The sequence below is a fragment of the Rhinolophus hipposideros genome, assembly GCF_964194185.1.
Source record: "Rhinolophus hipposideros genome assembly, chromosome: 9".
NCBI lineage: Eukaryota > Metazoa > Chordata > Mammalia > Chiroptera > Rhinolophidae > Rhinolophus > Rhinolophus hipposideros.
In genome coordinates, this window is record NC_138055.1 from 24317758 (window position 1) to 24332546 (window position 14789).

The 14789-nt window shown below is 45.6% G+C and overlaps 1 protein-coding gene across 8 annotated transcripts; it reads left to right on the forward strand.

The window, feature by feature from the left end:
• Window positions 1–580: 580 nt before the first annotated feature.
• Window positions 581–14579, forward strand: PEX5 (peroxisomal biogenesis factor 5). 8 transcript variants are annotated; one of them, XM_081061224.1, is made up of 16 exons: window positions 581–747; window positions 1361–1523; window positions 1856–1891; window positions 2167–2299; window positions 2499–2630; window positions 6153–6258; window positions 6758–6848; window positions 7238–7348; window positions 7610–7702; window positions 8334–8453; window positions 10987–11130; window positions 11334–11404; window positions 11810–12022; window positions 12335–12500; window positions 12830–12987; window positions 13155–14579. In XM_081061224.1, the coding sequence occupies exons 2-16, from the start codon at window positions 1377–1379 to the stop codon at window positions 13354–13356; spliced, it is 1923 nt and encodes a 640-aa protein (XP_080917350.1). In that variant the 5' UTR covers window positions 581–747; window positions 1361–1376; the 3' UTR covers window positions 13357–14579. The 8 variants fall into 8 exon arrangements, with proteins under 8 accessions (XP_080917350.1, XP_080917347.1, XP_080917345.1 ...); XM_081061219.1 differs by having other exon boundaries at window positions 616–747; window positions 8358–8453; XM_081061218.1 differs by having other exon boundaries at window positions 616–747; window positions 7259–7348.
• Window positions 14580–14789: the final 210 nt, after the last annotated feature.

The window sequence follows — 14789 nt, forward strand, 5'->3', positions numbered from 1 at the left end:
CCACCATGGTGACCCTGACCAGTGGCGAGGGAGGAAGGAGGAAAGAGGACTCATCGTGCACCTTCCCTGTAGGTTATTAGCTGAAGCGTTCAGGATGTGTTGGATCCTATTTTTAGTCTCCGAAATTTATCATCATCCAGTGCTATTTTCCCCATTATGCAAAAGTGGCAGGGGAATTGGGGGCAGGCTTCTGCCTCCAAGGAAACGATAGTGCAAGGGGCATACTGGAGGGGGTCAGGCCTGGAAAGCTGCGGAAGGCCCCGGACTGGGTGCTCACAACTCCTGCCTTAAGGCCTTTCTCTGAAACTGAGGCCTAGAAAGGGCAGGAAATCCCCTTGAGTCACAATGAGCCTGCCTCCAGGGAAGAGTCAGAATGAGCTGAAGCTAGGGTCCCGCGCCCTCGGCTTTCCCCAAAGCTCAGGAAGGCCCCCCTAGCTCCATTCTTTGAGCTTTCCATCAAACAAGTCCTGTAGTTCGTGATTCTTTTAGGAGCTCTCAAGGTCGAGGCCCTAGACTTCCCCTTTAAGGCGCTCTTCCCCTTTAAGTCTCACCGTTCCTTTCGTCATGCTGCGTCTCATTCTTAAGGCTCCGCCCCTTAAAACAGCTTCCGCGAGGCGTCGACAGAGGCAAGGCGGTGACGGCCCCTTTAAGCCTGAGCCACGCCCCTGGCTCCCCGTCCCCTCCTTTCCTTTTCCCTTCCAGCCAGCACCTGGTGCTGCGGCAGGTCGTGCGGCGTGACGCGCGGCGGTGAGTGCAAGGCCGTGGGGGTGCGAGGACACGTTCCCGGTCTTCCCCGTCCTTTCCGTGTCCTCGCAGGTTCCGGGGGCGGGGCTGGAGCTGCGACTGGGGCGGGGAGATGGGGTGGTCCGGAGCGCGGGAGGGGTGGGCCCAGACTGGCGGAGCGGGGGTGGGGGGGCTCAGGTGACTTAGGGGAGGAGGTGGTCTCCTGTGGTACTCGCCAGGCGACGGGGAGTGTTGGGGATTGGTGTTACGGTTAGGCGGCGTTCCCAGTCTTCCCTGCCGGGCCAATGCCCCGGTACAGCCCAGTTGTGGAATTGCGGAATTGTTCCCCGTAGTCTCCTGGGGTTCAGGCTCCTCTGTGGGGGGCGGCTGCTGGCCAGTCCCGCCGCCTGAGACTGCAGACCCAGGCCGAAAGCGGAGGCCTTTGAGAGTGGCGGCAGGAGAGCATCGGTCCCCTCTCGGACTCTTGGCAGAGGTTGGGGCCACAGCAAAAGGCACAGGGGTGGAGGGTGGCCAGTGGCTAACAACCTGGGACAGACGTCTACGGATACGGGCTGAGTTGTGGGTTGGGGAAGAGTCTGACTATAGTACTCAGTTCCAAACCTTCTCTGCCCATCAGAGAGCTGGTCGTCACCATGGCAATGCGGGAGCTGGTGGAGGCCGAATGCGGGGGTGCCAACCCGCTTATGAAGCTGGCCGGGCACTTCACCCAGGACAAGGCCCTTAGGCAGGAGGGATTAAGGCCTGGCCCTTGGCCCCCAGGAACTCCAGCTTCCGAGGCGGTGAGTGTTCTTGAGTGGAAAGCCCAAGTGGTGGCTTGGGATGGACGGTCCAGATGTACACTTTGAAATAACTGCTCTCTCTCTATTGTGTTGCAAATAATAAGAGTTATAACTTAATGAGTGTTTACTAAGCAGTATGCTAAGCATTATACATCTTTACATTGATGAAGGTACCCATTTTATAGATGAAGAAACTGAGGCTCAGAGAAGTTTTTGTGACTTGCCCAAGGTTGGATAAATGGTAGAGCTGGAATTTTAATCCATGTTTAAGTAAGTTGTGTGTCTGGCCTTCACCACCGTACCATATTGTCTCCCTTTCTCTTCTGTCTTAGGTTTCAAAGCCTTTGGGGGTAGCCTCTGAAGATGAGGTAAATATACCAGTCTCTTCTGTTGCATTTTTCTTTTGCCCATTGTGTTTTTACTTTAAGCTTGGCTCACCCATGTTTTAGTCTTTGGATTTTCCTGACCAAATGAAATTTGCCTTAGCCCTCCTGCTTGCTTTTTTTTTTTCTTAAAATGTATTCTTTGAGTATTTCCAAATGTATAGTTTCTGTGTTTCCCTTTCCTTGAATTTGACATTAGTATTCTCCATCCAATGGCCCTGTCTCTTGCTGGGTTCATTTCACCATCTCTCTTCTGACAGCTGGTGGCCGAATTCCTCCAGGACCAGAATGCACCACTTGTATCCCGTGCCCCTCAGACCTTCAAGATGGATGACCTCCTGGCAGAAATGCAGGAGATTGAACAGTCAAGCTTCCGCCAGGCACCCCAGAGAGGTAGATCCAAAGTCTGGAGGCAGGGAAAGTCACCATTTTCTGCGCAGATAGGGCCCAAGGGGGTTCCATATTTGGATGCAGGGAACTGAGATGCAGAAGGAGACAAAAGGAGCAGAATGTTTCATGTGCACTCAGGGTTCTTTAGGCATGATAAAATGATATGGACTTCTTTCTTAGTTCTCTCTTTCTTTCTCTTAAGCCCCTGGTGTGGCAGACTTGGCCTTGTCTGAGAACTGGGCCCAGGAGTTTCTTGCAGCTGGAGATGCTGTGGATGTAACTCAGGATTATAACGAGACTGACTGGTCCCAAGAATTCATCTCTGAAGTTACAGGTGAGGCTCATCATGGGAAAATCTGAAATGGTTTCTATGGGGCAATCAAAGTTCTACACTGTTAGCCTAATTCATCTTAGGATATACAGTGATTTTAGCTGCTTATGGCTTTTCTGGACTTTTGACTCATTTCTATGGGGCACTGAACCTGATTTTCCTTAGGTGGTAATAATAGGGAATTAGAACTTAAACAGAGGACTGAGTTTGAACTGGGTAAGAGATTTGAGAGAGAGAGCGAACAAGAGGAGTTATGTTCACTTCTTTGTTACCTGGAACTTTATTACTTTAGTTTGGTGGACAGATTGGATGGATTGCAGTGCTTCTTGCCCTTGAGAAGAGCTTTTCACAGAAACGGTGTTTGTTCTCTAATTCAAGGAGCACGTGTGGCCAGAGTATGCTTTCGCTCTCTAGTGGAGAGTAAGGAGTGACTGGAGAGTAAGGAGGAGGGACTGGTTATTTGTCAACAGAATGGAACAAAGAAACAGTGAAGTATTATAAAGGCTATTTATGTATTAAGCGTCTCCTTATTAGGCTTCTACTCTTGAGCCAACAGTCTAGTTGGGGCAAAGGAAAGATAAATGTTGCCTGTAAGAATTAGTGAGGGAAATCTGGGTATAAACGTTGAGAGTCCTTGAAATTAAGAGAAGAGTTCATGATCAAAAAATTGTGAACTGTATCTTTTATTATATTAGTAATACATTACTTATTATTTATAATTAGGTATATTCTAAGAATCTTGATCCTTTGTTTTTTCAGATTTTGACATTACTTTCTCAGATATTGAGATTGCTTTGTTGAAATTATTCAGGCAAAGTCTCAGTTAAATGGAATATAAAGTTCTTCCCCCCACTTTTTTTTCATTGGGGAATGTTGGGGAACAGTGTGTTCTTCCAGGGCCAGTTAGCTCCAAGTCAAGTCATTGTCCTTCAGTCTTTAAGTTGCAGGGGGCGCAGCCCACCATTATGCACGAATTGAACCAGTAACCTTATTGTTGAAAGCTAGTGCTCTGACCAACTGAGCCATCCGGCTGCACCCCGGCCATCCCTCTGGAAGCTCAGCTGTCTTCATTCCAGTTGTGGAGGGTGCAGCTCACTGGCTCATGTGGGAATCGAACAGGCAACCCTGTTGTTCAGAGCTCGTGCTCTAACCAACTGAGCTATCCAGCTTCCCTTGGAGGATAAAGTTCTGCTAAACATTAATACTGAGAGGATAATTATGCCTTCTCAGCGTTAAAAGCAATGACAGATCTTCAAATTGGGGACAAAGACAGGATGACCATCTTAGTATCTGTTTTGTAAAGATGTAGATGCAGAGCAGAAAGAATGAACACTGCAGGCCCTTGCTTTTTTATGTTTATTCATTCTTTAGGGCCCCTTTGAATAGTCTCATTGTCCCCTCCACCCCTTTTTTCCTGGCCCCAGAATAGTAAGGGGGAGAGTCCTGGAGGTGGAGAAACAGTTCAGCACCCTCATTCGATCTGTTGCCTTGGCATGTTTATTCTGATGTTGCAGCAGTGCCCTTTGTCACTAGAGCTAAGATAGTTTCCAGAATTAGACTTAAAAACATAGCCCTTGTCAGAGGACCTGAAGAGACATTTCTCTAAAGAGGACTTACAAATGGCAAGTAGACATATGAAAAAATGCTCAACATCACTAATCATCAGAGAAATGCAAATAAAAACCACAATGAGATATCACCTCACCCCAGTCAGAATGGCTATCATCAACAAGACAAATAGCAACAAGTGTTGGAGAGGCTGTGGAGAAAAAGGAACCCTCATACACTGTTGGTGGGAATGCAGACTGGTGCAGCCGCTATGGAAGGCAGTGTGGCGGTTCCTCAAAAAATTACGAATAGAATTACCATATGACCCAGCAATCCCTCTCCTGGGTATCTACCCAAAGAATCTGAAATCATTTATACATAAAGACACGTGTGCTCCAATGTTCATTGCAGCTTTGTTTACGGTGGCCAAGACATGGAAACAACCAAAATGTCCTTCAATAGATGAATGGATAAAGAAGTTGTGGTATATATACACAATGGAATACTATTCCGCGTTAAGGAAAGATGATATAGGAGCATTTGTGACAACATGGATGGATCTTGAGAATATAATGCTAAGCGAAATAAGTCAGACAGAAAAAGCAGAGAACCCTATGATTTCACTGATATGTGGTATATAAACCAAAAACAAGACAAACAAATGAGAAACAAGAACTCATAGACACAGACAATAGTTTAGTGGTTACCAGAGGGTAAGGGGAGTGGGGGGAGGGAGATGAGGGTAAGGGGGATCAAATATATGGTGATGGAAGGAGAACTGACTCTGGGTGGTGAACACACAATGGGATTTATTGATGATGTAATACGGAATTGTACACCTGAAATTATGTAATTTCATTAACAATTGTCACCCCAATAAATAAATTTAAAAAAACACACAAAAAAAACAACAACAAAAAAACATAGCCCTTGGGCCTGCCCGGTGGCTCAGGCGGTTGGAGCTCCGTGCTCCTAACTCCGAACGCTGCGGGTTCAATTCCCACAGGGGCCAGTGGGCTCTCAACCACAAGGTTGTCAGTTTAATTCCTTGAGTCCCTTGGAAGCTGAATGGAAGCCTCCACAACTAAGATTGAAAGGACAACAACAACTTGACTTGGAAAAAAGTCCTGGAAGTATACTTTGTTCCCCAATAAAGTCCTGTTCCCCTGCCCCAATAAAATCTTTAAAAAACAAACAAACAAAAAAACCCACAAAAAACATAGCCCTTAAACTAATCAAAAGTGACCAAAGTGAGAATTGTATTTATCCGTGGGGATGGGGGCAGGAGGAGGAGCCTTCGAGGGAACTGTAAATGTTCTATATCTTGATCTGGGTGGTGCTGATGTGAATATATTCATATGTAGAAATTAATAAAGCAGTCTACTTAAGTTTGTTATGCTTTATGTACTTTCATATTTGTGTGTTACATCTCAATTAAAACATGAAAAAAACATCCAGTGGGAAGAATGGACCCATGTATCTTTTAGTTCTAGCCCAGCATTCTGCTTTCAGATTCTCTTGGTAGGTATATTAAGATGAAATATGAGGCTCTTTTTGTTGGGAGGGTGTGAACTCTGTTGATGGAGAACAGACCAGAGATTTGGTTAAGGAACAAAAGCTCTTCTGTTCTCCCTTAGCTCCCTGCTGCTTCCCTGCAGCACCTTGAAGAAAGATGGATGCCCTAGTGCCTGCTTCTTCTTACTGAGGTCTTTGGCACTTCAAGCACAAGGGTTTGGTCCTCACTCCTTTCCTGAGCCTCCTTATTTGGTCTCCTGTTCCCAATTCAGTCAGTTTCACCCTGGGCCCCTTGGGGGCATTGGTTGGATATTGAAAATTTAGTAGTATTTCGTTTGACTTGGGATCTCTGAGGGATTGAACAGAATTTCATCTACTTTGGCTTGGTTAAGTTAGTGCTCTCTTTTTGCCTGATCCCTCACTGAATCCTGTGTGACTTCCCCAACTCTCTGCTGCTTGCAGACCCCTTATCTGTGTCCCCTGCCCGCTGGGCTGAGGAATATCTAGAACAGTCAGAGGAGAAGCTGTGGCTGGGAGAGACTGAGGGAACAGCTGCCACTGATCGCTGGTGAGTATAGCTACTTCTTTCTGGATGGATCCCTGCGAACGGAGGATTGGACAGCCTCCCTCAACCTCCTTCATCCACATTCCCAAACTAACTTGTAACCCCCTCATTTTCTACATTAAGGTTTCCCCTTGTATTATGACCCCTATGAATTCTTATCTCAAATATAATCGAGTCAAGAATCCTAACTATCCTAACTAAAAGTTCATAACTTTGCCTCCTGCAGCCTCTTCCCTTTTTAATTTGGAGCCTATCTATTCCTTCTCTCTGCAAAGATCTGTTTGGGAAAGGGAGAGGTAAAAGGATGTAGCTAGTGCTTTGCCACTCCTGACCAAATGTGCTTCTTGAATGTAAATTGGAATTTGTATGTCCTCAACAAGAGTAGAATCACCCTCATTTCCCCCATAGGAACTGAAACTACCATGGGCTGAGAGTGGGGAATAGCATGGGAAAGGTGATGGCTGACTGATGTGTAAAATTAGTTTGTCCTTACCTGTTCCAGGTATGATGAATATCATCCTGAGGAGGATCTGCAGCACACGGCCAGTGACTTTGTGGCCAAGGTGGATGACCCTAAATTGGCTAACTCTGAGGTGAGCCACACCCCCTGCTGCTTTGTTCAGCAGAGCTGGTCTTGGAAGTCATAGGTGTTGCTTCTCTTACCCAAGTTTAGTTTAAAGAGATGAGATCCTAGGTCCATTCCTTTCTGTCTGGAGAATGGAGATCTAGGATCCTGCCTCTTCCTTCCAACATTCTTTTCCTTGCTTCCTTGCCTACTAACCTTTTCTCTTTTCTGTGCCTTCTCAAATCTTTAGAGCCTGAATCCCTTTCTTCTCTGTTTTTCAGGGTCTTTAGCATAACTTGTCTACAGCTAGAGATGGTTAGGGGGAGGGGTAAGTGCAGGCTCCTGTTGGGCATGGTTGAGAGTGCACACGTGGAAGTTCTCTCCCGAGTGGCCTCTATGTGTATCTCTGTGCCCCAGTTCCTGAAATTCGTGCGGCAGATTGGCGAGGGGCAGGTGTCCCTGGAGTCCGGTGCAGGGTCGGGCCGAGCTCAGGCAGAACAGTGGGCAGCAGAGTTTATACAGCAGCAGGTAGGACATTGTCACTTCCCAGTCCCACTTTAGAGCCAGATGGTGGCCTAGACCTGGTTCAGTGTTCAGTGGTCCCAGATGGGGAAAGGGTTTTATTGCTAGCTTGTCTTGGTAGCGTCCAGGTCCTGAGTGGGTGGGAAAGAAATTCTGAGACTGTCCTTCTTAGAAATGTCCAGGTTGGTGGTGTTTAGTGGGTATTTATTCGGTGTTGAGTGAGTAGATCGTTGTTGGTGGTGGTATGATCATCCTTCTTTGTCACAGGGTACATCAGATGCCTGGGTTGACCAGTTCACAAGACCAGTAAACACATCTGCCCTTGATGTGGAGTTTGAACGAGCAAAGTCAGCTGTAGAGGTGAGAACAGATAGTATAGGAGCAAACAACCCAAGAGAAAAGACTCCATTGGTGAGAATGGGTTAGGGTTTCCAGGCAGGAATTCCCGGCTGTTCTCAGGAATTTTTTTTGCTTTCCCATTCCCGAATCCCGAGATATAAACTGTATTCTGTTCTCCATAATCCGCAATGAATTGTTTCCACAAAGTGACGGCTGATACTACCAACCACCTGGGTTCAAGGAGCTGATTTTCCCGATTTCCCAAGCAACTTTTCTCAGGATTTGGGAATGGAAAAGTGAAAAAAATTCCCGAGAATGGGTGGGAATTCCCGCCTGGAAACCGTAGGTGTGATAACATCAAAGATGATAAACAGTGTTCCTGGATCATCTGTGTTAGAATTGCTTGGGGTAGGGTGGGTGCCTCTCAAAAATGCTAATTCCTGGGCATCATCTCAGACTACTGAATCAGAATCTGGGGGTAGGATCTAGGAATCTACATTAAAACAATCAAATAAAACTAAAAAACCGCTTCAGATGATCACATTGGACTTTTAAGAACTACTGCCTTCGGGATCCATTCTAGTAGAGCAGAGGGCGGGTGGGGGTGGCCATCATGGATCCCGTTTTTCTATCTGCCTTCCCTTTCTTACAGTCTGATGTCGATTTCTGGGACAAGTTGCAGGCAGAGTTGGAGGAGATGGCAAAACGGGACGCTGAGGCTCACCCCTGGCTTTCTGATTATGATGACCTCACATCTGCTTCCTATGATAAGGTAAGAACTAGTTTTTCAGATTGCAGGATTTCCTTGTTTTCTTGTCTCTCCTTAAATCCTGAATTTGGGTACCCACTTTTAAGTAAGTATTATCTTGAGCCCCTTTTCATGAAAGGAAGTCTGAAACATTCCCTTGCCCCTGCTGTCCTCTAGTAATTGAGAGTATGCTTTACCTTGGAATGTAAAGATTAATTGCAATAGACCACCCTTGTCAAATAACAGTGAAATAGTGATAGAGGTTTGCACATGATGCATTCAAAGCACAGACGAGAAAGCTCTACTTTGGGGGTTGAGAACATTTTGAGAAGATTGATAACTTTATTGGTAGAGAGTGGTAGTTGGTAATTTTTCCTTTTCAAATGTGGATCTGACTCTGTCAGATACATTCCTGAGTCTCTGAATGTACCATTTTTCATTGGTGGTCCTTAAATTTTCAAGACAACTTGACACCTATAGCTCAAGCAGATATTATATACTGTTAGCATAATGGGCAAGTTTCTGTGAGAGGACACACTCTTAGTAGTGATTCTGCTTTTGCAGTGTGAGCCTATGAGATTTTGGAATAGACCAGACCATGATCAGACCTAATGATTGGCGGTGGATTAAACTTTTTAGGGTGGAACAACAAGCCCTAAGCTTATCCTGACTTCTGTGTATTCAGAGTACTCTGTTACTCATTTGTGCAAATATTCTACTTTTGAAAAATTCCTCCCTGATCAGCAATTGATAAAATCTCAAGGAGAATTGATAGTATGGACAAGAGGATACGTAGAGAAGCCCGTGATTCAACTTGATGGCTCTGCCTTATTGCATTGTCTTGCTTATTGCATTGCTGAGGATAATACCTATTTACAAATCACATGTTCAGCTTTTTGGTAGAGCTTTGGTGAATATTCTCATTTGATGCTTTCAATAACTCTGAAAGGCAGGAATTACTTTGATTAGGAAATTGTGTTGTAGATCACAGTGATCACTGTTTTGTTTCCTGTAGGGTGGCTTACAACATGGGTTGACGATGGACAATAGTTGAGAATGAACGCAGAAGGATTTATTTTGTTGAATTTTAATAGTGTAAGGTAGTGGTGGGCAAACTGTATGGCCTGCAGGTAAATCTGGCTGGTCACCTGTTTTTATATGGCCTGTGAGCTGAGAATGGATTTAACATTTTTAAGTGGCTTGAAAAAAAAAAAGTAACATTTTGTGATATGTTTTAATTATATAAGTCATGCTTGTGGCTGTGGCAGCTTCTTGACTGACAATGATGGAGTTGAGCAGTTATGACAAAATACTTATTGTCTGGCCCTTTACAGAAAAGGCTTACTGATGACTGATATAGGGACATTTTCTACCTTCTGAGTTTTCATATTGTATAGAGATGTCCCAGGAACATTACCTATTCTCGACATTAATATATTTTTTATACATTTACCCCAATTCATCTCCTGTATGTCTTGGTTCTTAAACCTCCATTGTAGTTATTTAATTTTTGTTTGTCACAAATAATTTGCATTTGGTGACTTTTAATGGTTTAGAACTTTCTGGTAAGATTTAAGTGTTTCTGGTTCTTTAGTAGTTTCACAATAATAGTGCAAAAGGGCCTCACTCATGTCTTCATTATGTACAGTTTCATTCTAATTTGTCCTTAACTACATTTAGAAGGACCCTGCCTGGTCTTTTGCATCTTGTCATTCTGGTATATTGTTTTGGAGGGTAACGGTTTACCCTCTAAAAAAGGAACATTTTATTTGCTTGTCCCAAATCATATGGCTTATTAGTGACTGTCACTTTACCTTATTACCTCTCTGCCTAACATGAAATACCAGTAGGCAAAGCACATAGCATCATACCTCTTCCCTGAAATGATAAATCCTTAGCTAGAGAGGAACGGTGTCTTTTTGAAGCATTTTCTGCCCTCAGGATTTGGGGGTCTAGCTTTCATTTATTATCAGATACAGATTAGTATTAATTACTTCTAAGAATGAAATTGGGGAATAAATTAAAATTTTCAAAGTGCTTGAACATGTGCTGTCCTGGTAGTGTACACAGGGGCATGAGTTAGGTAAGAGTTACATTTGAATGGCAGGACCTCTTACTCCAAATTGCCTTTCCTTTATACATTATCACACTATTGCAGGATAACAGGAAATGCCCTTTGAATAGCTAAGGAGAGCTTATCTCATTACTGTAAGCAAATCCTGTTAAGACAGGCGATCTGTTCAGTGATGAGAACTCCAGGATGTGGAAATACAGGCCTGTAAAGACTTCCTAAAATAAGCTTATTCTTAGCATGGATCCGAGTTTGCAGACTAGCGTAGCTTTCCAATTATTGTGAACAGGGGATAGCAGTGTGAGCACAATACTGCATGATTTTACTATAGTCATTGATGATCTCCTTTATAATATGAAAAATTTGTCAGTATTTATCCAGATACCTTTTTGGAGGCCTTCAACTTTTTCTCCACCTCCGTCTTGTCATCTCCGATTCCTGCTGCTCCCTCTCCTACGAGTTCTCACTGGGCTTTTCTTCCCATAGGGGTACCAGTTTGAGGAGGAGAACCCCCTGCGTGACCACCCCCAGCCTTTCGAGGAAGGGCTGCGACGACTTCAGGAAGGGGACCTGCCAAATGCTGTGCTGCTTTTTGAGGCGGCTGTGCAGCATGATCCTAAGCACATGGAAGTGAGTGACTCAGCATCCTGATTTCAAATTAGAGACTGCTTTCGCCAATTTTGAGGGAGGCCCCAAAGAATAGTGCGTGGATTAGGGCCTGGGTGATGTCCTGGGTGGGGGGTGAGAGTGAGGTGGGGGGGTGAGGGAAGGCAGAAAGAGGGAGGGTGGAAAGGCGAATACAGGAGTGATGGAATCTGTCAACTTCTCTCTAGGCTTGGCAGTATCTGGGTACTACCCAGGCAGAGAATGAACAAGAACTGTTAGCCATCAGTGCACTGCGGAAGTGAGTACACTGAAAGGTGGGGTGAGGTGGTTCTAGGCTTGTACAAATAGCCTTAAGAATGAAAGGAGCCCAGATCCAGATCCGTGTCTTCTTTCTGGCCACTAACAAGAGTGTTTGTTATATTTAAAGTTTGGAGTGAATTGAAGATAACTGGTTCCATTCCTTCAACAGCTTTTGGTTTTATTTATGGGACCCTGGCTGGTTTCTTGGCAGCTGAAATATTCCCCTTCTCATCTGTAACTTTATTAATAACTTACACGTAGAGGATCCTTCTCTATCTTAATCTGAGAGAGTTGGCAGGGGAGGCCATCATGACTCTGTGTTCCGAAGCTTGGCTTGGATCCCAGGGTTCTGACAGGTGCCAGTGTCATTGCAGTATCAGCTCTGCCATCTCTGTCCAAACAGGTGTCTGGAGCTAAAGCCAGATAACCGGACAGCACTGATGGCCCTTGCTGTCAGCTTCACCAACGAGTCCCTGCAGCGACAGGCCTGTGAAACCCTGCGAGACTGGCTGCGCTACACACCGGCCTATGCCCATCTGGTGGTGTCTGGGGAAGAAGGTGTCAATGGGGCAGGACTGGGCCCCAGTAAGCGCATCCTGGGATCTCTGTTGTCTGAGTGAGTGAGGAGTTCCTGGGATGAGAATGGTAACCTTGACTTTGGAAATTTCCAAACTTAGATTGAGATTCAAGTGTCTTAAGAGTGGGATGGGAGACCCAGGGTCCACTTGAAAGACGTCTGCATTCTATCGTGTAATGCTGGGATGAGACAGGAAAACAGCTTTCTAAACTGGAATTAGGGAGTAAGAAGGAGGCCTGATACAGAGATGCATTTCGAGGATATGATTGATTAAATAAGGAGTTATTTTGGAGGGGTAGGAAGATAGACGTATCCATTCACCTTTTTTGCATTTTTTTCTCCCTTTTTCAGCTCCATGTTTCTTGAAGTAAAAGAGCTCTTCCTGGCAGCTGTGCGCCTGGACCCTACATCCATTGACCCTGATGTGCAGTGTGGGTTGGGGGTCCTTTTCAACCTGAGTGGGGAGTATGACAAGGCGGTGGACTGTTTCACAGCTGCCCTCAGCGTTCGTCCCAATGTGAGCCTCGGGGCAGGAATGGAAATAGGACATGACTATGGAAGAATCATTTGTTGGGAACTTTGGAGTCATGGGATATTTCAGTCCAATGTTCTGTGTACTGATTACCTTGGAAGAACTGGGAAAAGAAGGGTGGGAGTACAGGGTCACCCGGATTTTGGAGAATCTGCACAGTTCCATTGTGGCCACACAATGAGTGAACTGTGAGGAGAAAGGAATGGGATCATAACATATATTAGCTAAACAGAGTGGTAAACCAGGGGGAGGAATGGGCAGAATTGGATCTGAGCCTGGTTCATGTTCCTAACCCTTCTCCATCCCTATCCCAGGACTATTTGCTGTGGAATAAGCTAGGGGCCACCCTGGCTAATGGAAACCAGAGTGAAGAAGCAGTAGCTGCATACCGTCGGGCCCTTGAGCTACAGCCAGGCTATATACGGTCCCGCTATAACCTGGGCATCAGCTGCATCAACCTTGGAGCTCACCGGTGAGAGTAGTTATTGAGTAATGAATGAATTTCTCCCTGCCTTTGGCCCTAGCTCGTTCTCTGGTCCTGTTATTTAACTAACCAGCCTCAGCTTGCTTTCTCCCCATGCCAGTTGACCTACCTCCTTTGGTGTTCTGCTCACCAGCTCTCATTCCTTTTCCCTACAGGGAGGCTGTGGAACACTTTTTGGAGGCCTTGAACATGCAGAGGAAAAGCCGGGGCCCTCGGGGCGAAGGGGGTGCCATGTCAGAGAATATCTGGAGCACCCTGCGTTTGGCATTGTCTATGTTAGGCCAGAGCGATGCCTATGGGGCAGCCGATGCCCGGGATCTGTCCGCCCTCTTAACTATGTTTAGCCTGCCCCAGTGACAGTGGGATGGGCTGCCCTGTGAGTGTCTGTCTGGAGGGGTCCCCGCTCTGGATGTGACTCCCTTTCCCCAAATGGGCCTACCAAGGGGGTGGGCTGATGACCATAAGCGGTACGGCCTCTCAGGAGCTGCCTCAATGTAGAGGTGGATTGTCCGTGTCTCATTCCTACGTAATTGTAGGAAAATGAGCTGTGTTGTCTGAGTCCCTTGGTAATTCATGGGCTGCACAGCCAGCTATAGATCTCTCTGCTCATCACGCCCTTTCTTGGTGCTGCTTTTTGGGTCGGGCCCAGAGATACAGGGTAACTGTTGTCATCAGCTGCCATTTCTGATAGGGTCTACCACATTTGTAATATCTGTTCTTTCCCCCGCTTTTATTGGGAGTTGATAAATATTACGTGTATTCTGTGATGACTGTTCTAGGATGGAATGTGTCAGGAGAGTTGGGCTGTTTGATTTAAATGTTGATTTGGCTCAGCAGAGCTGAGCTTTGGTAGGGGTGCTCATAGTTCTTTCATTCTTGGACCTCTCCTGGCTGTCACTCGGATTCCCTGGTTATGATGCTGCACTCAGTGATGCTGGCGTCATTATCGTAGGGGTCCTCAAGAACTTCCAGGGTCACTTGTTACAGGGAGTGTTTGGGTGTGGGGTAGGAGGAAGGCTCATTGTGGAATGAGCGTAGAAGGGACCAGAGGGAATCGGATTAAGGGTTCTGTTCTGGGGCCTTTGATGGGAAGGCAGAACAGTAGGATGAGGGATGTGGTGAGTGTAGCAGTCCCTCCTCTTAGGAAGACCTACAAGTAGAAATTGAGCTAGCTCTTCTAGAAAGTTGGTCCAGAAATTGCAATCTTGCCAAATTCCTAGCAAAGAGGGCATTCAGTGTTACCTTAAGCCTTTGCTGTACTTCTTGAAATGTTTCTCGGGGAGAGTGTTGAAAAACCCCTTCCCCTATGGTACCATGGCAAGGTGAAGATTGAGGGAAGTTGAGGGAGAAACCTGGATTCTTTTGAACTGTCCCCTGCACTAATCTCCAGAAATGACTGCTGAGCCTATTGCCTCGTCTTCAGTAACTAATGATCAGAGAGATTTTTTTTTTTTAAACTACCATGGTCCCAAGGTTCCACCCTGAAATTTATTTTCCTTTGTGTGAATATGTGTAAATGATTTAAAAATAAAATTGTAAAATATTTGTATGAAGAATAAATGGAACTGACATGGGTCTGAGTTCTGCTGCCAGGTGTGAAGGTGTGGTGGTGGGCGGTGGGTTGGTATTTGGAGGACTGGTATTCAGCAGTTTTCCTCTTCTCTCTCTCTCAAATTCTCATTGGTGTATTGGTTACTTATCTATCTACCCAGTGATTGATTATTCAGCGCCTAATACATGCTAGGTACTATGAATAAGATGGACAAGTTCCCTTTGTTCATGGAGCTTAT